This window comes from Sapajus apella, unplaced genomic scaffold, assembly GCF_009761245.1.
Source record: "Sapajus apella isolate SASKATOON/1434 unplaced genomic scaffold, GSC_monkey_1.0 scaffold12, whole genome shotgun sequence".
NCBI classification, from domain to species: Eukaryota; Metazoa; Chordata; class Mammalia; order Primates; family Cebidae; genus Sapajus; species Sapajus apella.
Genome location: NW_022436952.1, coordinates 2422207 through 2447408, shown reverse-complemented (window position 1 = coordinate 2447408; position 25202 = coordinate 2422207). Strand labels below are relative to the sequence as shown.

General features: G+C 56.1%; 2 protein-coding genes across 3 annotated transcripts; one reads left to right on the top strand and one right to left on the bottom strand.

Annotated features, from left to right (window-relative positions):
• Positions 1–5937: 5937 nt before the first annotated feature.
• Positions 5938–14977, bottom strand: P3H4 (prolyl 3-hydroxylase family member 4 (inactive)). The gene is made up of 8 exons (XM_032279665.1): positions 13601–14977; positions 13279–13431; positions 13010–13181; positions 11862–11990; positions 9711–9856; positions 8974–9057; positions 6427–6571; positions 5938–6120 (listed from the first exon to the last, which is right to left on the bottom strand). The coding sequence occupies exons 1-8, from the start codon at positions 14060–14062 to the stop codon at positions 6098–6100; spliced, it is 1314 nt and encodes a 437-aa protein (XP_032135556.1). The 5' UTR covers positions 14063–14977; the 3' UTR covers positions 5938–6097.
• On the top strand, positions 14977–24298 carry FKBP10 (FKBP prolyl isomerase 10). 2 transcript variants are annotated; one of them, XM_032279663.1, is made up of 10 exons: positions 14977–15414; positions 18477–18622; positions 19495–19684; positions 19781–19926; positions 20292–20481; positions 20613–20758; positions 21363–21555; positions 22052–22194; positions 22745–22908; positions 23308–24298. In XM_032279663.1, the coding sequence occupies exons 1-10, from the start codon at positions 15170–15172 to the stop codon at positions 23491–23493; spliced, it is 1749 nt and encodes a 582-aa protein (XP_032135554.1). In that variant the 5' UTR covers positions 14977–15169; the 3' UTR covers positions 23494–24298. The 2 variants fall into 2 exon arrangements, with proteins under 2 accessions (XP_032135554.1, XP_032135555.1); XM_032279664.1 differs by lacking the exon at positions 14977–15414 and adding an exon at positions 15611–15658.
• The last annotated feature ends 904 nt before the right edge of the window (positions 24299–25202 follow it).

The window sequence follows — 25202 nt, the reverse complement described above, 5'->3', positions numbered from 1 at the left end:
CCCTGCAACCACCATCTCCTGGGTTCCAGTGATTCTCCTGCCTCAGCCTCCTGAGTAGCTGGGATTACAGGTCTGCGCCACCACACCTAGCTAATTTTTGTATTTTTAGTAGAGATGGGGTTTCACCACGTTGACCAGGCTGGTCTTGAACTCCTGACCTCAGGTGATCCACCCGCCTCAGCCTCCCAAGGTGCTGGGATTACAGACATGAGCTGTGCCCGGCACAACTATTTTTCAAATCTAAGAGTGGAACTTCTTCTCCTGGAATTTACTGAATTTGCAGGAAGCCCACGGGACTCCCTCCCACCTCCGCAGTCATCACTCTTAGGATTCAGGAAGTTGTTAGTCTAAGTGATCCCAGCAATTCTGTCCAAGGCTCCTCTTCATTCATTTCTTCCTTCTGTCCTCCCTCCCTTCATTTCTTCCTTCTTTCCTCCCTTCCTTCTTTCTTCCTTTCATTTTTTTCTTTCCCCCTCCCTGCCTCCTTCAGCAAGCTGAGCTGTGGCATTACAGGGGACTTTTTTTTTTTTTGAGACGGAGTTTCATTCTTGTTACCCAGGCTGGAGTGCAATGGCGCGATCTCGGCTCACCGCAACCTCCGCCTACTGGGTTCAGGCAATTCTCCTGCCTCAACCTCCTGAGTACCTGGGATTACAGGCACGCGCCACTATGCCCAGCTAATGTTTTGTATTTTTAGTAGAGACGGGGTTTCACCATGTTGACCAGGATGGTCTCGATCTCTTGACCTCGTGATCCACCCGCCTCGGCCTCCCAAAGCGCTGGGATTACAGGCTTGAGCCACCGTGCCCAGCTATAGGGGATTTTATTTTATTTTTTGAGACTTACTTTGTCACCCAGGCCCAGGCTGAAGTGCAATGGCCTGATCTTGGCTCACTGCAACCTCTGCCTCCCAGGCTCCAGTGATCCTCCCACCTCAGCCTCCTGACTAGCTGGGATTACAGGCATGCTCCACCATGCCCAGCTAATTTTCTTTTTGTTTTTGTTTTTGTTTTTGTTTTGAGATGGAGTTTTGCTCTTGTTGCCCAGGCTGGAGTGCAATGGTGCAATCTCAGCTCACTGCAACCTCCACTTCGCAGGTTCAAGCAATTTTCCTGCCTCAACCTCCCAAGTAGCTGGGATTACAGCCATATGCCACCATAACTGGCTAATTTTGTATTTTTAGTTGAGATGGGGTTTCACCATGTTGGCCAGGCTGGTCTTGAACTCCTGACCTCAGGTGATCTGCCCGCCTCCGCCCCCCAAAGTGCTGAGATTACAGGTGTGAGCCACCGCGCCTGGCCTAATTTTCCTATTTTTTGGTAGAGACGGGCTTTCACCATGTTGCCCAGGCTGGTCTTGAACTCCTGGGCTCAAGTGGTCCAGCCACCTGAGCCTCCCAGAGTGTTGGGATTATAGGTGTGAGCCATGGCACAGGGCTCTGTAGGGGAGTCATCTCCACACCCTGCAGCCCTCCATCTCCTCTCCCTGGCCCCAGCTGACAGCCGGGTTGGCTGGGCGAGATGGCTCATCATGCCTGTAATCCCAGCATTTTGGGAGGCCGAGGGGTGTGGCTCATGAGGTCAGGAGATTGAGACCAACCTGGCCAACATGGTGAAACCCCATCTCTACTAAAAATATAAAAATTTGCTGGGCGTAGTGCTGTGTGCCTGTAGTCCCAGCTACTCGGGAGGCTGAGGCAGGAGAATCACTTGAACCTGGGAGGCGGAGGTTGCAGTGAGCCAAGATCTCGCCACTGCACTCCAGTCTGGTGACACAGCAAGACTCCATCTCAAAGAAAAAAAAAACACAGGCCAACCCCTGTGACCAGGGCTTTCTCCCCCTTCTCTGAGCAGCACTGATTTAGCGAGAAAAGGTCCAAATCCAGCTCAGTCACCCATCACCTCAAGGAACCCTGGACAAATTGCCTCTTATTCCTCAGCCCCACCTGGAGTGGAGGGGAACTGACATCTACATCTCAGGACTATTTTAAGGGTTATCAATAATTTCTCAAGAGGCCTGGCATGGAGGCTCATGCCTGTAATCCCAGCACTTTGGGAGGCCAAGGCGGGAGGATCACTTGAGCCCAGGAGTTTGACACCAGCTTAGGCAACACAGCAAGACCCTATCAAAAAACAAAAAAAATTGGGCCGGGTGTGGCGGCTCACGCTTGTAATGCCAGCACTTTGGGAGGCCGAGGCAGGTGGGTCATGAAGTCAAGAAATGGAGACCATCCTGGCCAAATGGTGAAACCCTGTCTCTACTAAAACACAAAAAATTAGCTGGGTGTGGCGGTACACGCCTGTAGTTCCAGCTACTCAGAAGGCTGAGGCAGGAGAATCGCTTGAACCTGGGAGGGGGAGGCAGAGGTTGCAGTGAGCCAAGATAGTGCCAGTGCACTACAGCCTTGCGACAGAGTGAGACTCTGTCTCAAAAAAAAAAAAAAAAAAAAAAAGAAATTAGCTGGGTGTGCTATTATGTGCCTAGCTACTCGGGAGGCTGAGGTGGGAGGATGGCTTGAGCCTGGAAGGTGGAGGCTGCAGTGAACTGTGACTGTGACTGCACTCCCGCCTGGGTGACAGAGCAAGACACTGTCTCAAAAAATAATAAGCTGCCAAGTGCCTGGCACACAGTAGGCACTTAGGACAGGTGGTAGCTCTGATTTCCTTAGGATGGAGTCTTCCTGCGGCATCTCTCCAAGTCTGGTCCTACTGCATGAGGCCAGCCTCCCCAGAGCCCTTTTGGTTATCCCTAACCTACCCATTATACCAAGATTCTAGGACTGGTGAGGTGCTGGGTGGGGTGTGGGGGCAGGTGGGGAGGTGGACATCAGGGTCGGAGGTGTGGCGGAGGTGAAGCTGTCTGGATGGGTGGAGTTGGGACAATGGGCTGGAGGGCCCCAGAGGGCCCACGCTGGGACTGGCTGGGAGTAGGTCTCACCGGTTTGGGGAGCTGACTGGGCTATGGGGAGACGCTGGCATCTGGGGAGGTAGGAGGGGCTGGCGGCTCCCTGGGAAAGGGGAGCTGAGTCAGGCAAGGCTGGGCCAGTGGCCTGAGCTGAAGGGCTGAGTGGTGCCTAGAGAGGGGCGGGCCTGCTCCCTCACACACGCGCTGCTTCACCCCACACTCAGACGCCACGCTCAGATGCGCACTTGCACAGCTACCCACACACCTCAATTGCAACCCCTCAGCTGTCAGATCCTTTCCCACCTCCGCATCTGCCTTACCCGTCTCATTCACACATTCTGACGTTTATTGTTTACAGCCCGCTGCCCTGCCGGAACGTAAGTCCAGTGGGCCCGGCGTTTGGCCTGCTCTGTTCACTCTTCTATGCCCAGTGCCTCAAGATGCTGGCACATAGTAGGTACTCAATAAATATGTGCTGATTGAGTGAATGAATCCCTCTAAAAACACATTTATTCCCAACACTTTGGGAGGTCGAGGCAGCTGGATCACCTGTCAGGAGTTTGAGATCAGCCTGGCCAACACAGCGAAACATTGTCTCTACCAAAAATACAAAAATTAGCTGGGTGTGGTGGCAGGCGCCGGAGAATCACTTGAACCCAGGAGGTAGAGTTTGCCATGAGCTGAGATTGAGCCATTGCACTCTGGCCTGGACGACAGAGCAAGACTCCATCTCAAAAAACAAAACAAACGAAAACACCCTCATTCATGCATACCTGCGGGCACACATTCACACCCAGACCCGCACATCCACGCAACACAAGCATGCGGGTACTTTCAGACCCACACCCAGCCATCCAGATTCCAAAGCTCGTGCTCATGGCAGGGTCACGTCTGCGCAGACATGCAGAAGCACATCCCGCTCCCTACCCTCTGAAGGGCCAGCCCCTCCCAGAAACGGGCTGGGCCTTGGACCTGACAGCACAGCAGCTTGAAAGAGGTGGGGTGGGGCAGGGCCACTCTGCACCCGGAGGCTGTCAGGAAAGGCTACCACTGCAGATGTGTTTCCCTGGGACCCACCTATGGGAGGAGGGAGTGAGGTCACCGAGCCCCCAGCCTTGACCCAGCCCTTTTTCCAGACTCAGACTCTGCCCCTCCAGCTCCCATCCTGACCAAAGGCCTAGTGGAGGGGTTTGGGGTAGGGCAGGGAGTCCTCCTGGGCACAGAGGTGGACAGGGCCTGGGCCAGTTTGCCTGGCACGTCTGGAGAGAAGGTAGGGGTGGGGCAGTGAGAACCTGCCTTCCCAGCCCTGACTCCACCTTCGAGTAGGAAGACACCTCTGCCACCCTGCCCCCGGGAAGCTGGAAATGTGGGACAGAACTGTCACCCGGCTGGCCTTGGCCCTGGGTTCCTTCCAGAGAGACCCCCTTTGCCCCACCTACCTGCTGTGGAATAGGGGTGGGTGTCTAGCAGTGGGTCCCAGGCTAGGAGGTAGCCACCAGACACCATCATTGCCCGCACACTTCTAGCCTCTGGAACCCACGTAAAATCGGTCAAGAGAGGTCTGGCTGTCCCACTGCACTCCAAGAAGCCCAAAGTAATCAAACCACATCCCTGGGGTTCCTCTGGCTGTGAAGCTGGGGCCCCAACCCGGCTCTGGAATGGGGGAATAGACAGGGCAGCAGCAGGGCCACCTCCCTCTGACTCTAAGGAACCTGCATCAGTAAATGCCCTGAAAGTAAACACCAGGAGCAAATGTCCTTGGCCCCCTCCCACACTTGCCACATTCCCTGAGGGAAGTGATCCTGAACTAGGAAAATACAGGACTTCCCATCTTAGAAATCGGAAACCACCGTCTTCCCAAGCCTGGGGAGGACTGTGTTTTCATGCCCCCTGGCGGCAGGTCTGCAGAGTGGCCTCTCACGCCTCCTAGTGGCGAGTCTGCACACTGCGTCCTCCCTCACACAAGCCTCAGACCCAGGTGCAGAGGACCAGGCAGGGCCTAGATGGTGTCCCTCACCCCACATTTTACAGATGAGGGGGAACGGGTGGAGAGGGAGGGAAGGACTTGTACTGTCACAACTGAGCTCCGCGGAGACTGGACCGCAGGTGCTATGACTCATTCAACAACACTTATTGAGTACCTATTGGTCAATAAACATTTATTGAACCACTAGACTCCTCGTCCAGTGCTCTTCAGGACCCTGGAGGACCCTCTGCAATTCGGTCTGAGACTCCAGTCAGCAGCTGGAACCTTCTCGTCCAGGAAACTGTCCAGGTGAGGGGCTTAGCGGTGAGGGCAGACCCCATCAGCCCACTTGCCAACCTGCAATGCCACCACCATCCTGTGGTCCAGAGACACAGAAGAGGCAGGATGGGTCTGGGGCGCAGTGCTTACAGGTGGGGCAGGACAGGGGCCCGGTCAGCCGTGTCCATCTTTTTTTTTTTTTTTTTACAGAGTCTTGCTTTGTTGCCCAGGCTGGAGTGCAGTGGCATAATCTCAGCTCATTGCAACCTTTGCCTCCCAGGTTTTAGTGATTCTCTGGCCTCAGCTTCCTGAGTAGTGGGGATTATAGGCATCTGCCACTATGCCTGGCTAATTTTTGTATTTTAGTAGAGAAGGGGCATCTCACCATGTTGGCCAGGCTCTCGAACTCCCGGCCTCAAGTGATCCACCCACCTTGGCCTCCCAAAGAGCTGGAATTACAGGTGTGAGCCACCGTGTCTGGTCCATCTTGTTTGTTTGTTTGTTTGTTTGTTTTGAGATGGGGTCTCCCTCTGTTGCCCAGGCTGGAGTGAAGTGGCATGGTCTCAGCTCACTGCAACCTCTGCCTCCTGGGTTCAAGCAATTCTCATGCCTCAGCCTCCTGAGTAGCTGGGATTACAGGCGCCCACCACCACGCCTGGCTAATTTTTTATATTTTTAGTAGAGATGGGGTTTCACCATCTTGCCGAGGTTGGTCTTGAACTCCTGACTTCATGATCCACCTGCCTCGGCCTCCCAAAGTGCTGGGATTACAGGTGTGAGCCACAGTGCCCGGCCCCATCTTAAGTTTTTAATAAATAGTTCTTGTTATTAATTTAAGAAAGATGTTCAGGGAAAAAAAAAAAAAGTTCTTGCTGCTGCTCAGGCTGGTGAGGGTGGGGCCATCGGGCCCAGGCTTCCCAAGCTCGAGGGGTGTGGGGTGCCCCCTTCTCATGCCAGTTCAGGCTCTGGCTCTGAAAAGGAAAGGAGAAAGCACTGGGTTTGGCCCCCACCCACTCCCAGTGGGTGTCCAGGTGCTATCCTGATGGGAAGGGGGTGAGGCTCCCCAGGAACAGGTCTCAGCTGCCCCCAGCTCCGGAGGGGGGGTGCTGCACCTCCACCCCCAGGTGGGACAGGGGCGGCCAACAGGCTGCAGGCCCCTGGAGGATGGGCTCCAGCACCCACACACACCATGAGTTCTGGAGCCCAGCAGGTGAATCTGTCTGTTCCCAGCTTCCCTCCCAGGCTACATCCCCATCCCCCAAGGACTTGTCACTAACCAGCCTCAGCCTCATCACCCTTGGCATCCGGCTCCTGCCACCAGTCAGCATAGATGCTCTCCTCGTAGTCACCCTCCCCCTCAAACTCGGTGTCAGATGGGGCGTCCTCTGGCTCAAGGGGTGGTTCTGTCTCCTCCAGTTCCATCTAGAGCAGTGCCACGGTTGTGGGAGAAACGGGGTCACAGTAGGCCCAAACCCATATGGGCTCCCTTCCTGGCCAATGGGACCTCCCATCCCACCTCTTGGTCCCCAAAGCCCCTCCCCTTCCCCAGTCTCAAGATCTAATGAGACCATTCTGAGGATGTTCCCAAACTGCCCCTCCTTGACTGGCTGCACAGGGCGCCACTGGCAGAATTTGGTGTCAGCATAAACATCACCCCGGCACAGCCCCACCTTTTAAGCACAAATGCCCTGGCGAGAATCTTGCCAATCCATGCATAATGTTTGCTCATGCTGTTTTCCTGCCAGGAACTCCTGCTATCCCCTGTGCCTGCGCAGCCCGCACTGATCCCTCCAAAGCCAGGCGTCGGTTCCAGGCTGAGCCCTTGCTGGTGACCCTGGCTGGGCTGGAGACCTCCTCTGGTGCTGCATGCTGCCCCCTCCAGCAGCAGTTTCTACCTCCCCCCACTAGACTGTGAGCTTGGGAAAGGGACCATGACTTTCAGTAACTTATTCCAGCCCCCAGTCTGGTGTCTGACAAACCACATGGAACAAGCGACAGCCCTCAAAGCAGCTGCCATAGGCCAGACGCAGAGGCTCACACCTGTAATCTTAGCACTTTGGGAGGCCAAGGCAGGTGGATCACCTGAGGTCAGGAGTTCAAGACCAGCCTGGCCAACATGGTGAAACTCCATATCTCTACTAAAAATACAAAAATTAGCTGGGTATGGAAGCACATGCCTGTAATCTCAGCTACTCGGGAGGCTGAGGCAGGAGAATTGCTTGAACCCAAGAGGTGGAGGTTGCAGTGAGCTGAGATGGCGCCACTGCACTCCAGCCTGGGTGACAGTGAGACTCTGTCTCAAAAAAAAAGCAGCGCCGCCATTCACTGTGCACCTACCAGGTGCTGGTTCTTTATCAAGTGCTTTACATACTTGATTCTCAGCCAGGCGCGGTGGCTTACACCTGTAATTGCAGCACTCTGGAAGGCCGAGGTGACCTCACTTGAGGTCAGCAGGTTGAGACCAGCCTGGCCAAAATGGTGAAATCCTGTCTCTACTACAAATACAAAATAAAATTGGCTGGGTGGGTGGCACGTGCCTGTAATCCCAGCTACTCAAAGGCTGAAACCGGAGGATCTCTTGAACCCAAGAGGTGGAGATTGCAGTGAGCCGAGATCACACCACTGCGCTCTAGCCTGGGTGACAGAGCAAGATTCCGTCTCCAGGAAAAATAAAAATACATACTTGATCTTATTTATTTATTTTTTAGACAGAGTCTCAATCTGTCGCCCAGGCTGAAGTGCAGTGGCACCAGCTCAGCTCACTGCAACCTCTGCCTCCAGAATTCAAGCAATTCTCCTGCCTCAGGCTCCCGAGTAGCTGGGATTACAGGTGCCCACGACTGCCTGGATAATTTTTGTATTTTTAGTAGAGACAGGATTTCACTATGTTGGCCAGGCTAGTCTTGAACTCCTGATCTCAGGTGATCCCTCTGCCTTGGCCTACCAAATTGCTGCAATTACATGCATGAGCCACCACGCCCAGCCAGATCTCGTATCATTCTCACCACCATAATATGAGACGGGCATGATTCTCCCCATTCACTGGATGAAGAAACAGAAGCTTGAGAGGTTGCCTGACACTTGTCTGGAGGCCACCCAACTGGTAAGTAGTGGAGCCAGGTCTGGCTAGCTCCTTATCCTGGGTGCTGACAGTATAGATTCTGCCCCCCGCCCCCATGTTTGATGGGTGGGGGTGTGAACAAAGGAGAGGATACATAAACAAGCACTGAACAGCAACACCTCAGAGAAACTCAGGCTGTCAAACCCTCACTCGAAATCAGTATAATACACTATGGTCCTCTGGCCCTGATGCCCTGCGTTCATTCATTCATTCACTGGTTCATTCAAACTGTTTCTGAGCCCAGGCTCCATGCAGGACATGGGAGAGCTGGGAGAGCAGGGAATACCCTGGCCCCATGTCCTGCAGTGCGGTCCTCCTGGAGACTAGCTGGAGAAGGGGGCCAGGCCTGAGATGGACCAGGACTGCAAATCATCCAGGTCCAGGCCACAGGTGGCCAGGGAAGTACACAGAAGCACTGCTAGCCCAGAACAGAGAGCCAGGGCATGCAGCAAGGGCTTCCAGGAGGAGGCACCCTGTGAGCTGCACCTGGGAAGAGCAGGATTAGGACATGTACAGCAGGGGGCATGAGAATGCTCAGGCTGGGGAAGGAAGGGGCGGTCCAGACAAGGGACAGGCAAACCTCTCTCCTTCACAACAGCCGACCACCAGGGGCTGGGGCTCAACACTGGCACACTGGTGGCCCCAGGAAAAGGTGCAAGGTGTCCCCATCACAGCCCAGTCCTGGAAATCAGGAGGCACTCACCTCATCATCTGACTGCAGGTACATGTGGGTGAACTCCAGCAGCTCCCGCAGCTCGGCGGTCTGGTTGTGGTAGAGCATGGCCTCCTGGAAGGAGGGAAGGATGGGTGGGGGGTGAGCCATACCCTGCTGCCAGATGGCAAGAAGCCAGGGCTCCTAGGATCTGGGCCCACTGGCCCTCTTCCAGCTCAAGGATCAGGTATCAGCTCACAAGCTAATCAGATCATCGTGACTGCCTGGAGCACTGGGTTAAGGATTCTGAGGGTCTGGTGGGAAAGAATCCCTCAATCGATTAGCAATGTCTGCCACTGACAAGGAAAGCAGGAGTGGCACCATGTGTCCCGTATTTGCCAGCCTTGCCCTCAACTCCAAGGGGTTTTCTCAGTTGTTTACCTAGCAGGTTCCTGGGGAAGAGGGACAAAGGCCAGCAGTGAGGCTGATGAAGATGGGGAGGGGAGCAGGCAGGAGTGGACATGTACCTTCGCACCTCCCACATCTGGACACTGCTGAGGGGGGCAGTACTACCCCCATTTTGCAGGTGAGACAATAGATTTGGAAAGGGATATAGTCTTCCCAGGACCACACAGCAGTGGGGCTGGGCTCGAACCTCAACTCATATTCTTTCTTTCCATTTTCCATCCTGCCTTCCAAGGAAGCCAGGGTTTTTTTTTTGTCTGTTTGTTTTTGTTTTTGTTTAGCAAAATGCATGTCCAGCAAGTGCCCCAGAAAGCAGTGCCCACCTCCCGGGGCTGGAAGTCCTCCTCTTCCAGGCCCCAGCGAGCCCGGTGGAAGCGGTAATACACCAGGTTCTGCTGCATGACGCTGTCCTTGGGGTCGAAGAGCATGTAGCTGGCGGCGCTGCGGGCAGCCTGGCGCACATCGTTCACTGCAGCAGCACAGGGGTGAGGAGTTGCTCTGGCACTTCCCCTTCAGAGTCAACCCCAGCTCCCAGTTCGGTCCAGTGCCCCTGCCACCCTGCCACCTCCCAGAATAGCTACTGGGCTCCTTACCCCACCCAAGCATAATGCCAGCTAGCATGTAGTGGGCACTGACCCTGCGACAGGCCCTAACTCATTTAAGCCTCACTGTCATTGTCTTTTTATTTTTATTTATTTATTTAGTTAGTTAGTTTTGAGACAGAGTCTCACTCAGTTGCCCAGGCTGGAGTGTAGTGGTGTGAACTCGGCTCACTGCAACCTCTGCCTCCCGGGTTCAAGCGATTCTCTGCCTCAGCCTCCCGAGTATCTGGGATTATGGGCACCTGCCAACACGCCCAGCTAATTTTTATATTTTTAGTAGAGACAGGGTTTTACCATCTTGGCCAAGCAGGTCTTGAACTCTTGACCTTGTGATCCATCACTCAGCCTCCCAAAGTCCTGGGATTACAGGTGTGAGCCACCAAACCTGGCCTGTCTTTTTATTTTTGTTTTTTGAGACAGGGTGTCACTCTATCACCCTGGCTGGAGTGCAGTAGTGCCATCATGGGTCACCTCAGCCTTGATCTCCCGGGCTTAGGTGATCCTCTCACCTCAGCCTCCCAAGTAGCTAGGACTACAGGCACAGGTACCACCACACCCATCTAATGTTTTGTATGTTTTTGTTTGTTTGGAGACAGGGTCTTGTTCTGTCACCCAGGCTGGAGTGCAGTGGTGTGATCTCAGCACTATAGCCTCCGCCTCCTGGGCTCAAGCAATACTCCCACCTAGGCCTCCCCAGTAGCTGGGACTACAGGCATGTGCCACCACTCCTAATTTGTTGTATCTTTATAGAGACAGGGTCTTGCCATGTTGCCCAAGTTGGTCTCGAACTCCTGGGCTCAAGCCATCTGCCTGCCTGGGCCTCTCAAAGTGCTGGGATGACAGGCGTGGACTACCATGCCCAGCCTGCCTTTTACTGTCATCCGCATTTTACAGCCAAGAAATCTGAGTCACAGAGAGGTTAGCTAAATTGCACAAGCTCACACAGCTGGAGAATGATTGCTCTAGGGAATTAGAAGCCCTCAACCTCTGGTATCTGTTCCCAGGAAGGGTCTCCCGGCCTCTTGGATCTCAGCCCCTCTGCTCAGATTCCCGGCTCTGTCTGAATCTTGGCATCTCTGAGTTATAGGAACACTGCAGGCTGTCCATCTCAGCCCTGTTGGATGCCAGAATCTCTCCAGTGAGGAGAGCCACAAGTCCTGGTGCCACTTTTTATTAGTCATGAGACTAAAAGCCCCTTGCCGTCTATAAGCCTCAGTTTCCCCATCTGAAAAATTGGTCCAGCAATGCCAGCTGCATGGTTTTGATGAAAGGACCACATAAGTGCCTTGTAAACTCTCAAGTGTTGGTGGGGCACGGTGGTTCACACCTATAATCCCAGCACTTTGGGAGGCTGAGGTGGTGGATCACCTGAGGTCAGGAGTTCAAGACCAGCCTGGACAACATGGTGAAACCCCAACTCTACTAAAAATACAAAAATTAGCTGAGCATGATGGCGGGTGCCTGTAATCCCGGCTACTCGGGAGGCTGAGGCAGGATTATCACTTGAACCCTGGAGGTGGAGGTTGCAGTGAGCAAGATCGGGCCACTGCACTCCAGCCTAGACAACAGAGTGAAACTCCATTTCAAAAACAAAAATAAACTGTCAAGTGCTCTGCAGTTGTTGGTTGCCTAGTCATTTGCCCAAGAGACCCTCTACTTCTCCCTGAGGCTGCTGTCTGCTCCCACTCACAAGCCTCTCACCTGCCCCAGACTCTCAGGGTACCTTCCCCATGTCCCCACCACCCCTAGCCTTTTCTCCTATCATCCAGGATCCTCAATACTGAAGAAAGCTCCCCACAATTCTGGGAGGCACCCATGCAGTCCTCTCCCTTATCACCTCTTCCCCTTCCCAAGCCCACCCAGGGGGCTCACACTTGTAGTAGGCAAACTGCAGGTAGTGGTACATGGTGGCCACGAACTTGTCCACGAAGTAGCCGCCCACATTGGGGGTCAAATTGGCCTCACAGTCCACCTTGCACTGCAGGGACTCTGCAAAGAGATCTGGGGGCAGGAAGGAGCAGTGAGATGCTGGCTTTGCCATGAACAGCTCCCTCCCCCCAGTGGAGAAGACTCCAAATCCAAGCTCTGCCTACTGAGCCAGGCTGCTGGTCCAGAAAAGGTGCTGCTGTTGCAATCACAGGGGAGAGTGTGTGTAAAGTGCTTGCCACACTATATGACAAATGATGGTGAGGAAGATGACTGCAGGCTGAGCTGCCTCATCACCCCCACCACTCAACCACCACCCCAAGCCAGAGGGAGCCAGAGCATTCTGGGAGAACGGAGGTGAGGTCCAGAAGTGGGGCAGAAGTCCAAACAGAGAAGCTAAAGGACAGTCCTTTTTTTTTTTTTTGTGAGATGAAGTCTTGCTCTGTCACCCAGGCTGGCGTACAGTGGTGTGATCTCTGCTCACTGAAACCTCCACGTCCCAGGTTCAAGCAGTTCTCCTGCCTCAGCTGCCTAGCTGGGATTACAGGCGTGCGCTACCATGCCCAGCTAATTTCTGTATTTTTTAGTAGAAACGGGGTTTCACCATGTTGGTCAGGCTGGTCTCGAATTCCTAACCTCGTGATCTGCCTGCTTCGGCCTCCCAAAGTGCTGGAATTACAGGATTGAGCCACTGCACCTGACCAAGGACAGTCCTTTCTGCTTCTGCTTGAGGGACCCCGGGGTTAGAAATCTCAAGACTAGGTATTATTTCTGGTTACCAGCTGCTTTCTGCCCACACCTGCTACTTCTCATCGCGGCAGCTTTGCACCTGCACTGCCCTCTGTCTGGAAGGCCTGTGAACCCAAGCTTCCCAGACCCTTTAGGGATATCACTGCCTCTCCACACTGATCCAGCCCCTTGGACACTCCCAGCTGGGGCCCTGTACCCAGCGTCTTTCTTAGCAGACCTTGGGACAAAGCCTTCCTCCTGGCTGGCTCCTCCACATTTGCAGTGCTCCATGGGCAGGGAGGGCACATCTGCCTTACCGGGCCTGTGAGTGATTGGATCCCCACCATAGTCTGGGGGGGGGATACCTGCTATGGCCGGGTAGAAGTCCTTGAAGTCCACCTGCTCGTGGGCCCCTTCACAGCCGGCCAGACACCGGGCAAAGACCGCCAGGTACTCTGCCAGGGCCCGCTCCATGTCCTCCGTGCTGCTGCGGAAATCCCCGCTGTTGTAGAGCTTCACAGCCCGGAGGAACACAGCCTGGAGGGGGCGTGGCAGAGGGAGTCAGGGCACCCCCAACATTCCCCCTCCTCTACAAGCCCTATCTGCAAGATCCTCCTCCTGCCCTCCACCCCACCTCGTAGGGCTGGGCCTCTAGGTCCGTGAGGGACTCGTCGGCGACGTCGAGCATCCCCCGGTAGTAGCTGAGATACTTGGCGGTCAGCTCGTGCTTCGGGTTCCTCTGGAGGAAGGTGTAGGCCGCCGCCACCGCCTTCTCCAGCCGGTTAGCCTGGTCGGGGGGTAGGGGGTGAAGGAGCGGGTCAGGAGGGCCGAAGTTCGCGGCCCGGAGCGCACAGCGGGCTTCGTGTCCCGGGTGAAGGCAACGCTCCTCCGACCGATCGGTGGGGAGACCTGAGGCCCAGCCCGAGACGGGCCCCCGGGCGGGGGCGGAGGCCCACCTTGAACAGCGCGTAGTGCAGGTACTGGTAGGGCAGGCGGCTCTGGAAGTCGCGCAGCAGCTGCCGCGGCGGGTAGGGCACCTGAAAGGCGGGCAGCGTCCGCTTGCAGCGCCGCAGGCAGGCGGCGCGCTCCAGGACGCGGCCGAAGAGCCGCAGCTCGCGGGCCCACTCGTCCGCGCGGCCGCCGTCGGGGCCGGGCGTGGGCGCGGGCGCGGGCCCGCTGCAGTTGGCGTGGCAGAAGGCCTCGCTGTCGCGCAGCAGCCGGTGCAGCCGCAGCGCCGCCTCCAGGTAGCGCGCGCTCTCGCGCCAGCTCTCGCCCTCGTACTGCTCCAGCGCGTGCCCGTAGGCGGCGGCCAGCGGCATCAGGTCCTCGGGCGGGAAGCCCCGGAAGCTGTACTTCTCGTACTGCGCCCCGACGCTGCCCAGCAGCAGCCACAGCAGCCCCCACGCCGCCCGAGCCATGCCCGCCGCGCCGCCGGCTCTCCCGAGCTGAGCTGGCCGCCCGGCGGACGGAAGGGGCCGGGGCCGGGGCCCGCGGCGCGCCCGCTGGGTCTTAGCGCCGGGCACGAGGGCGGCGCGGCGGGGCGGGGCCTGGGTCACGACGTCTCCCCTCTTTTTGCCCAGGGTCCGATAGTGTCCTGAGTCCTCTCCGTCGGCCCGGGCTCCTGCCTTGGGAGTGCCCCTAGGCAGAGCGTGAGTGGGGGAGCGCTTCCCGCCGGAGATGGGGAGCCTGGGAAGCCCCTCCCCGCGCACAGTGCCCTCTCCTGGGATCCGGACCCTGAGCGAGGGCCTGGGCCACCTCCTCTGCGGTGCCCACGCGAGGGGGAAGCCCCGGAGCCGGGCAGGCCGTCGCTGCGCCCTCCCGCACCCTCCGAGTGTCTCCCCGCCCACGTCGGAGGCACACACCTGCCGTCACCTGCACACCTTCCGCCGCCACCGCCACCCACTCCTTCTCCGTGTCCGTCACGTCCCAAGTCACAAAGTCCTTTTTGCAGTCCAGCCTCTGCGGGGCCAAGCTGCTCTTCCCTGGAGAGGCCGTCCCTTGGAGCACAGTTGGGCTTGACGGACGAGCACGGAGATGCCACTCACACTCCGCGGCTTCACCACCCACCTGGAGGGGACTAGAATTGGAGGTGCCCGCGAAAGAAGCAAGGGTCGCCTCCGCCCGGCTTTAGGACCCGGGGGCTCCGGAAAAAGACATTGAACTTTTTTTTTTTCCCTTTGGTGTCCACTCAGACTTCTCATCTTTCCCGAGCCTCCCTCCCTGGCCAGGCCCCAGGTCTCGAAGCCAGGGTTGGAGATGGGGGGAGGGGGGACTCGCAGTTCTTTGTGGTGCCTCCCTCCGACTCTAACTTACTCAGCCTGGCCCCCTCCTCCTCTTGCACCCCGCCCCGCCCCTCGCCTGTCCAGCTCAGTCTTCCCAGCCCCCATTCCACGTGGACCAGCCAGGGCGGGGGTAGGGAAGGAGGACAGGAAGCGGGGGGAGCCAGTTCTGGGAGGCGGGGAGAAGGAGGTTGGCGGCGGCTCCCTCGCTCGCCCTCACTGCTGGCGGTCCCAGCTCCAGGCACCATGTTCCCCGCGGGCCCCCCCAGCTACAGCCTCCTCCGGCTCCCCGTGCTGCAGTTACTGCTGCTGGTGGTGCAGGCCGTGGGGAGGGGGTTGGGCCGCGCCAGCCCGGCCGGGGGCCCCCTGGAAGATGTGGTCATTGAGAGGTACCACATCCCCAGGGCCTGTCCCCGAGAAGTGCAGATGGGGGATTTTGTGCGCTACCACTACAACGGCACTTTCGAAGATGGCAAGAAATTTGACTCAAGGTAACCCGGGTTGGGCGCCCCGGGATTCACCACTCCATCCCCTGAACCCGGGGTCCTGTTTCCTAGTTGCCTCTTTGAAGCTCTGCATCCTAGTACTATAACCCCAGACAGCACCCTTGGGGCCTCCAGACATCCGTCTCCCCAAAGATACCCTCCTGCCTCCACTTCCAATCCCTCACTTCTCAGAGGACCCCTTTTCTTTCACACAAGCTCTCCACATCCCGGAAAGGACTCGATAATCAAGGTGAACCGCCCTATGTAGTTAACAGGGCTGTATTTAATGGCATGATGGAGAGGGGTGTTCTGGTCTACAGTGTTGGGGGAAAGGGGTGGACCTTGCTGCCTAAGAATCGTGGGGTGGTCTATCAGCCTGGACCCCCTACTTTTCCACCCACCCTGACTCCCTTTTTGGCTCCACTCCATTTGTGGTTAGAGAAGAGGGAATATAACTTTTTTTGGAGAGGGTGGGAGTTCTCAGCGGTCGGTGGGCAGGGACAAAGGCGGGTGGGCATTCTAAGAAGGCAGCCAGCTGGACCTGGGGGTAGGGCATGGCTCCCTGCGGGGACCCTGTCTGTCTACGTGTCGCACAGTTGGACATGCCACCCTGGGCTCCTCGGAGGAGTTTCACACTTTCCTCTCTGGTTCTCCTGGAACCCTCACCTCTCTCCATTTTAGGTAAATCGGCCAGAGGCGCAGGCCGCCCATTTTGCCAGCCTTGGGGTTTGTGAGGTGGCCTCCTGGTCTGATCCAGGACTTTGGTCTGCTCCAGCAAGTCCACTTTTGTTAGTGGGGACAGGACAGGGCAGTGTGCCAGCCTCAGGGGTAATCCTAGGGTCCCAGTTACATACGGACCCCACAGCACACTGAAAGAAGTCAGCCTTAGACCCTCCGCTGAAACACACAACTCAGCCCACAGGAAGTTAGTGGCCCTGACTTTGGAGGCAGGCAATATTTTGGGGTAAGCATACAAACTCTAAGAGTCCCAAGACCCTGGTTCAAATCCAGGCTACGACCATGGACAGAGAATTTTGTGTCTTTAAGCATCACTTTCCTTATCTGGAAAAAGGAAGACAAAAACAGGACCTACTTGCTAAGGCTGATGTTAGGACTCGAAAGAGATGGATGAATGAATGTGGGCTTCTCACGGGGCCTGGCAGTCCTCCAGCCAGTTCAGCACACATTAACATTGACCTTGAGGAGAACCAAATGACCTGATGCTATTTAACGCATAGAAACTTCATGCAGAGCTTAAGGCTTTGTAATAGCACTGGGAAGGAAACAGTCCAGACTTAAAACCTGCCCGCTTGGTGGGCAAATCCACGTATAGGTAGTAGCCAGGAGCACAGCCCTGAGCCCTTGAGTGCTGGGAGTGAGGCAGGGTTGGGATTTGGGGGTTGTCTTCCCTGGTAGGGACTCTGGGGGCCCAGCTCATGATTATTGAGCTTGGAAAACTTTCTTAACCATGGCCCCTTCAATAAAAAAAAAAAAAAAAATCTCCCATCCTCACTTTACTTCTGAAAACTTAAAATAAAATTGAAAGTGTATATAGCCAGGTGCGGTGGATCATGAGGTCAGGAGTTCAAGACCAACCTGGCCAAGATGGTGAAACCCCATCTCTACTAACATTACAAAAAATTACCCAGGCCAGGTGGCACGTGCCTGCAATCCCTGCTACTTGGGAAACAGAGGCAGGAGAATCGCTTGAACCCAGGGGATGCAGGTTGCAGTGAGCCGAGATTGTGCCACTGTACTCCAGCCTGGACAACAGAGTGAGACTTGTCTCAAAAAAAAAAAAAGTGTATATAATTGGCTGGGCGCAGTGGCTCCCTCCTATAATCCCAGCACTTTGGGAGGCCCAGGCAGGCAGATCACTTGAGGCCAAGAGTTTGACTAGCCTGAGCAACATGGCAAAGACCACCCCGCCTTACGAAAAATACAAAAATTAGCCAGGTGTGGTGGTGGTGCGCCTGTAATCCCAGCTACTCGGGAGGCTGAGGCAGAACCGCTTAAGCCAGGGAGGTGGAGGTTACAGTGAGCCGAGACTACACCACTGCACCCCAGCCTGGGCAACAGAGAGACTCCATCTCCAAAAACACTTATGTAAAAGTAAAAATAAATACATTAATTAAAAGTGTATAACTAAAAACAAGCAACAGCCATGGCACTTTTAGAATAGGCCTTTTCAAAATGTGAAAGCAATCCCCACCCATCTCTGCTCTCTCTCCTTTTCCTAGGCTTTCCATCTCAGCTGAGGACACATTGGCTGTGTGACCTTGGGCAAGGCACTTAGTCTCTCATGTCTCCATTGTTCTCATAAGAACAATGAGAACAAGAATCCCCAGCCGACAGGGGAGAGAAATAAAGAATGTAAAATGCCAAGCATTTAACTGCGTATTGTTAAGTGCTCAATACATGTTCCTCTGCCCCTCCGTGCTGTACCTACCACTCCCCACTTGCTGTCAGCAAACAGCAGCAGCATCCAGGCCCATGCATCCTACCCTAACCCCATCCCAGGGCAGTAGCCGCCCCTGGCCTCCTCAGGGCCTTGCCTTTTGTAACAGCCCGTTCTCTTAAGGTGGGTGACACGGCCAACCTAGGAGGGGGACTTGAAAAGGAGGTGAGGAGAGGCCAGGTGCGGTGGCTCATGCTTGTAATCCCAGCACTTTGGGAGGCCGAGGCGGACGGATCACGAGGTCAGGAGTTCAAGACCAGCCTGACCAATATTGTGAAACCCCCTCTCCACTAAAAATACAAAAATGAGCTGGGTGTGGTGGTGTACACCTGTAATCCCAGCTACTCAGGAGCCTGAGGCAGGAGAATTGCTTGAACCCAGGAGGCAGAGGTTCCAGTGAACTGAGATCACACCACTGCACTCCAGCCTGGGTGACAGAGCAAGACTATGTCTCAAAAAAAAAAAAAAGGAGGTGAGGAGCATGTGTGCATATCCACATCTGGGTGTAGCAAGGGGCATTGTGTACCTGTGTGTGCAGGTACACCTATGCCACCGTGGGCAGTGTGTGTGTGCCTGAGGTCACTGTATCCCATCTGTCCTTCCTCCCCAGCTATGACCGCAACACCTTGGTGGCCATCGTGGTGGGCGTGGGGCGCCTCATCACTGGCATGGACCGAGGCCTCATGGGCATGTGTGTCAACGAGCGACGACGCCTCATTGTGCCTCCCCACCTGGGCTATGGCAGCATCGGCCTGGGTGAGAAGGGCTGGGGCACAGGCTGGGGATGGAGGAGACCAGGAGGCAGAATCAGGGATCCTGGGGTCAGAAAACTGAAGTGCAGAGATGAGGAATGACTTACCCAATGTCACGCTATGCACACAGTATGAAGAGTGGCAGCTCTGGCTGGGGCAGTGGCTGACTATGTCTATAATGCCAGAGCTTTGGGAGGCTAAGGTGGAAGGATTGCTTGAACCCCCAAGTTCCAGACCAGCCTAGGCAACATAGCAAGACCCCGGCTCTACAAAAAAATTAAATAAATTATCCAGGTGTGGTGGTGTGTGCCTACAGTCCCAAGTACTCAGGACTTGAGCCTGGGAGTTCAAGGCTGCAGTGAGCCATGATTACGCCACCGAACTCCAGCCTGCGTGACAGAGCAAAACCCCATCTGTTTTTTTGTTTTTGTTTTTTTGTTTTTTTGAGACAGGGTCTCAGCCTGTGGCACAGGCTGGAGTGTAGTGGTGCGATTTCGGCTCACTGCAACCTCTGCCTCTGAGCTCAAGCGATCCTCCCACCTCAGCCTCCCAAACAGCTGAGACTTCAGACACACACCACCACTGGTGGCTAATTTTTTTTTTTGTTTTTAGTAAAGATGGCGTTTTGCCATGTTGCCCAGGCTGGTCTTGAACTCCTGGGCTCAAGCCATCCGCCTGCCATGGCCTCCCACAGTGCTGGGATAACAGGCATTAGCCACTCTGCCCAGCCCACTATCTCTTAAAAAACAAACAAACATAGTGGCAGCTGTGTGCCTGGTTTGGGTCTCCCGGTGTGGGATGAGAGGAAGGCCCCTGGCTGGGATCCTGGTTGGCAGAGCACAGCTCTGAGACCTCCATGCTGCTGTGCCCTCACAGCAGGGCTCATTCCGCCGGATGCCACCCTCTACTTCGACGTGGTTCTGCTGGATGTGTGGAACAAGGAAGACACTGTGCAGGTGAGCATCTTGCTGCGCCCGCCCCACTGCCCCCGCATGGTCCAGGACGGCGACTTTGTCCGCTACCACTACAACGGCACCCTGCTGGACGGCACCTCCTTTGATACCAGGTAAGGGGCCAGAGGGGAGCCCTGAGGCGCTGGGGACTGTGGCATGGGGAGCAGGAGTCCAGCCAGCCTCTCCCCCCCCCACCTCGTTTTCTGCAGCTACAGTAGGGGCGGCACTTACGACACCTACGTCGGCTCTGGTTGGCTGATCAAGGGCATGGACCAGGGGCTGCTGGGCATGTGTCCTGGAGAGAGAAGAAAGATTATCATCCCTCCATTCCTGGCCTATGGCGAGAAAGGCTATGGTGAGGGTGGGCAAGGAGTCAAGGGGAAATTCTCCAGAAGAGGGATAACCAGGCCTCCACATACAGTTGCTCAGGTTGTATACTGCACAAGGGCATCCAGCCAAGGACTCAAGGCGGGATGAACTCTACCCTTAATGCTCGTCTCACTAAGAAGGGGTGCTTTATTCTGATTCACACGAAGGCTCAGTATGAGCTGGTGGTGGCCCTGGGGAAAACCCAGCTCAGGCCTTACTGGAGGAGCAGGAAGCAGGGCTGCTGGTGGACAGGAAAGGGCTCTGGAGCGGGGCTAGTGTCTCCTTGCATGGTGCCGGCGGAGCCTCGGCTTGCTCCCCACCTGTATGGTTCAAGCCCTATCCCTTCCCCAGGGACAGTGATCCCCCCGCAGGCCTCGCTGGTCTTTCACGTCCTCCTGATTGACGTACACAACCCAAAGGACACTGTCCAGCTAGAGACACTGGAGCTGCCCCCGGGCTGTGTCCGCAGAGCCGTGGCTGGGGACTTCATGCGCTACCACTACAATGGCTCCTTGATGGACGGCACCCTGTTTGATTCCAGGTCCGGAGGGTCTTGAGGTGGGAGGGCAGGGGCTGGGCAAAATGTGGAAGAAGCTGGGGGGGCACTCTGAGCTGCCTGGAAGGGGAGGGCCCCTTTGACTCCCTTCCTGGCCCTCCCGCCTTGTATTGCAGCTACTCCCGCAACCACACCTACAATACCTATATCGGGCAGGGCTACATCATCCCCGGGATGGACCAGGGGCTGCAGGGCGCCTGCGTAGGGGAGCGACGGAGAATTACCATCCCCCCACACCTCGCCTACGGGGAAAATGGAACTGGTAGGGATGTTCCCCAGCCGCCACCTCAGCTCCTACCCTGAACTGCCCCTCGTGGCCAGGCCGCCCCCTATCCCCACTCCACAGTGGGTTTCTAGCCACCACTCGACCCCACTCATCACAGAAAATGCATACAGCTTACATCTGGTCACTCTGATTCCTGCCACACGGACTCCATCAATTTCCTCCAGGGTGGCGCCCCACTTCTCCCTTCCCTAGTGGAGAAGGGCAGCCAACTCCTGAGTTTGAGGAGGAAGGGTGGTTGTGGAAAAACAGAACCAGCATAGCCCCAGGACCCAGCTGTGCTGGGAGCCTCAGTGTCCTCACCTGTAAAATGGGCAAGCCATGCTGATCTGCAGGGTAAGTTACTGGGAGTTTGCAAAATGGTGAGTGGAAAAGAGCTTTCTAACTGGAAAGCCGCCTTCCCCTGCCCCTCACCCCAATGAGAGAGTATGTTAGAATTCACTCTGGACAAACGTCCCATCCCACCCTCCTTTGGCTCCCCAGGGCCGGGCATGGGTGTCAGGTCCAGGGGCCTCCATGGAGAGACTTCAAGAAGCCTCTCCTCATGCTCTGAGCTGACCACACTCCCCGATTCCGCCCTCAGGAGACAAGATCCCTGGCTCGGCCGTGCTCATCTTCAACGTCCACGTCGTTGACTTCCACAACCCTGCGGATGTGGTAGAAATCAAGACACTGTCCCGGCCATCTGAGACCTGCAATGAGACCACCAAGCTTGGCGACTTTGTTCGATACCACTACAACTGTTCTTTGCTGGACGGCACCCAGCTCTTCACCTCGTGGGTCCGGGGTGGGGCTGGGGCTGGGGCTGGGGCTGGGCACGTGGGTGGGCTCAGGCATGGGGAGTTCTCCTCACAGCACCCTGACACTTGCTCCTCCCTCTTGGTCCTTGAGCCCCAGGGGAGCTTTCAGGCCCCTGCTTCTTTCAGTCCCATTTCAGAGCCTGTCAGGGAACCATGAGATGAGATTCTCTGCTTTACAGTGGGAGGGAAGGTGAAGCCAGCAGCTGTGGGAGAACTGCTCTTTCCTTTTCACAGAGGGGAAACTGATGCAGGAGCCATGAGCCCTGGAGGCTACATTTTAGGGGCAGAGGCGAGATGAGAAGGGAACCCCACGTCTGCACTGCTGGGCCCCTGCACTCTCCTGCGTGGCCCAAGTCACCAGTGGGAGTGACTCCGGAACTGAGCGCTTGTTCTGGGCCCACCTCAGAGAGAGTGGGGTGTACGCTGACAGGGGACAGGGTGGCTGCTGACCTGGGCATCTGCTCTCCCCCAGGCATGACTACGGGGCCCCCCAGGAGGCGACTCTGGGGGCCAACAAGGTGATCGAAGGCCTGGACATGGGCCTGCAGGGCATGTGTGTGGGAGAGAGGCGGCAGCTCATCGTGCCCCCGCACCTGGCCCACGGGGAGAATGGAGGTGAGGGAGTGAGAAAAAAAGTAATTTTTTTTTTTTTGAGATGGAGGCTCACTGTGTCACCCCAGGCTGGAGTGCAGTAGCATGATCTCAGCTCACTACAACCTCCACCTCCTGGGTTCAAGCGATTCTCCTGCCTCAGTCTCCCAAGTAGCTGGGATTATAGGCACCTGCCACCATGTCCAGCTAATTTTTGTATTTCTAGTAGGGATGTGGTTTTGCCATATTGGCCAGGCTGGTCTTGAACTCCTGACCTCAGGTGATCCACCCACCTTGGCCTCCCAAAGTGCTGGGATTACAGGCATGAGCCACCGTGCTCAGTCCGAAACTGTGAGACTGGCATCCGTCCCTATTGCTCCTGCTCATTGTGGGCCTGATGGCTGGTGGGAGGAGTCAGGAATGCCTGCGGGATGGCTCCTTAAATATCCTGTGCGCCATTCTCCAGCCCAGCTCCAAGAAGGGAAACTGAGGCCTGTGGGCTGGGAAGCATCGAAGCAAGGCCCAGACTCTGGCCTGACTGGGACCCCTCCCTCCTCTCCTGCCCTCCATCCAGCCCGGGGCGTCCCTGGCAGTGCTGTGCTGCGGTTTGAGGTGGAGCTGGTGTCCCGGGAGGATGGGCTGCCCACAGGCTACCTGTTTGTGTGGCACGATGACCCTCCTGCTAACCTGTTTGAAGACATGGACCTCAACAAGGATGGAGAGGTCCCTCCGGAGGAGGTGGGTGAAGGTTCAGTCCTAATAACCATGCTCACGAACCCCCTCCGACCCAGGAAGCATCTAGGAAGAAGGCATTCCTCATCTGGCCTGTCCACCTGCCCTTGTGCTCCTGCCTGTGCTGAGCCCCACGCCTCAGGCCCCTCATCCCCGCCTTCTCCTGGGAACGCATGCAGACTGTTCCCTACCCGAGCCCAGTCACGGACTATCCCCCATGCCATGCCTCCACCCCCACCCTCACCAGGACTCCAGCACCAGTGCCCTTCCCAGTCCTTCCTGAGTTGCGGCATGTGGGGGAGCCTGGGAAGATAGAAAAAGAAAGCACTCACTGGCCTCCACCCAGGGCCCCTCCCAAGGCCATGATGCTCACTCCCCACTTCCCTGGCTCTCCCCTCCCCCCAGTTCTCCACCTTCATCAAGGCTCAAGTGAGTGAGGGCAAAGGACGCCTCATGCCTGGGCAGGACCCTGAGAAAACCATAGGGGACATGTTCCAGAACCAGGACCGCAACCAGGACGGCAAGATCACAGTCGAGGAGCTGAAGCTAAAGTCAGATGAGGACCAGGAGCGGGTCCACGAGGAGCTCTGAGGGGCAGGGAGCCTGGCCAGGCCTGAGACACAGAGGCCCACTGCGAGGGGGGCATGGCGCTGGGACTGACCTGCTGACAGTCACCCTCCCTCTGCTGGGATGAGGTCTGGGAGCCATCTAAAACGATGGCAGAGGAGACATCTCTGGGGTTCCCACCACCCTAGAAGAAAATCCACAGCACAGACCTCTATGCCATTTCTCTTCCAACCCCAAACCCCTTCCTTAAAATGTTTGGATTTGCAAAGCCAGTTTGAGGCTGGTGGAGCCTGGGGTTGGACAGGGCCATGGCTGGTCTCTCACCACACCTCCCCTCCACGTCACTAGCACAGCTGGGCTTGTCATCTGTCTCCCCAAACTTTCTCTTTATTTGTACTTGTCACCCCCACTCCCTGACCCCATTCCTCTCTGTGACAGCTCCCCAGGACGCCTCTGCCTTCCTCCCCAGCTCTGACTGGCTCCTGGGGAAGGGGACAGCTCCTGGAGGGCAGCCCTACCTCCCCCATGCGCTTTGCTCTTCCCCCTCGCCTCCAGTGGAGGCTGAGCTGATTTTGGGGTGCTGGAGGCTAGGACTGGGCTGTAGGTAGCTCTTCATCCCTAAAGAAGGCACCTTTCCCTAAGGAACCGTGGAAGAGGAAGAAAACAAAGGGTGTGTGTGAGGGAACCTGCTTGGGTGGGGGTGAGGGCTACGAAATCTTGGATTTGGGGCTGAGGGGTGGGAGGGAGGTGGGCAGAGCTCTGCACACTCAAAAGGCTAAACAGGTGTCAGTCCCTTTTTCCTTTGTTCCACATAAAAGATTAAACCAATGGCCTTCATTGTCTTTTGGAACAGCTTGAGGGGCTAGGGGAGGAAGTGGGGGTTGGGGGGGTTCCCTACATTTGGGAAGATAAACCAGGCTGTTTCCATGGCCTCATTAGCTCTAGACAGCGTGTCCCCAGATCAGGGGCTCCCCCTCTGGAGGTTTCCTGCCTGCCCTGGGCCTAACCTGGGGGCTTTGCTGTGGGAAGGGAGCCGTGGTCTGTGGAGGGGGTGAATGTGTAGAGGACAGAGGCCTGCAGCAGGGTGTGGAGTGATGATCCTTATCCCCTAATTGTCCCCATCGAATGGGAAAAACAAGGTCCCTGACCTCAAACTCAACCGACAAAGCTCAAGGATTAAATTAAAGCACACAGGTCAGATTATCCTTTTCCGTCAATCATTTCCAATACTATTTTCCCATCTCTTCCTGCTCCTGGCTGCCACCTGTTACCACCTGCCCATCCTTCTTGCTAGGGGAAAGGTAACTGAGTTCAGATCTCCACAGTGTCTTGTAGGAAGACTTCAGCCACCAGCCAGGCCATCTGCTCTTGCTTGCGTGGGATGACCCGGGCCTTCTGAGGATGGGTGGGGACTTGGGAAAGAAAATGACGGGACTGGACTCACAGCAAACTGCCTCCATCAGCACTTCTTGCCCAGAGTCCCCTAAGAGACCTAACTGCTCCCCATGGCCAGTGACTGACATTCTATGGCACCAAAGCATCCAAAAAGCTCCTTGATTGAAGTCTGTTTTTTTGGTTTGTTTTTTTTGAGACAGGGTCTCGATCTGTCGCCCAGGCTGGAGCACAATGGTGCTGTCTTAGCTCACTGCAATCTCTGCCTCCTGGGTTCAAGTGATTCTCCTGCCCCAGCTACTCCAGTAGCTGGGACTATAGGCAGGTGCAGTCTCACCATG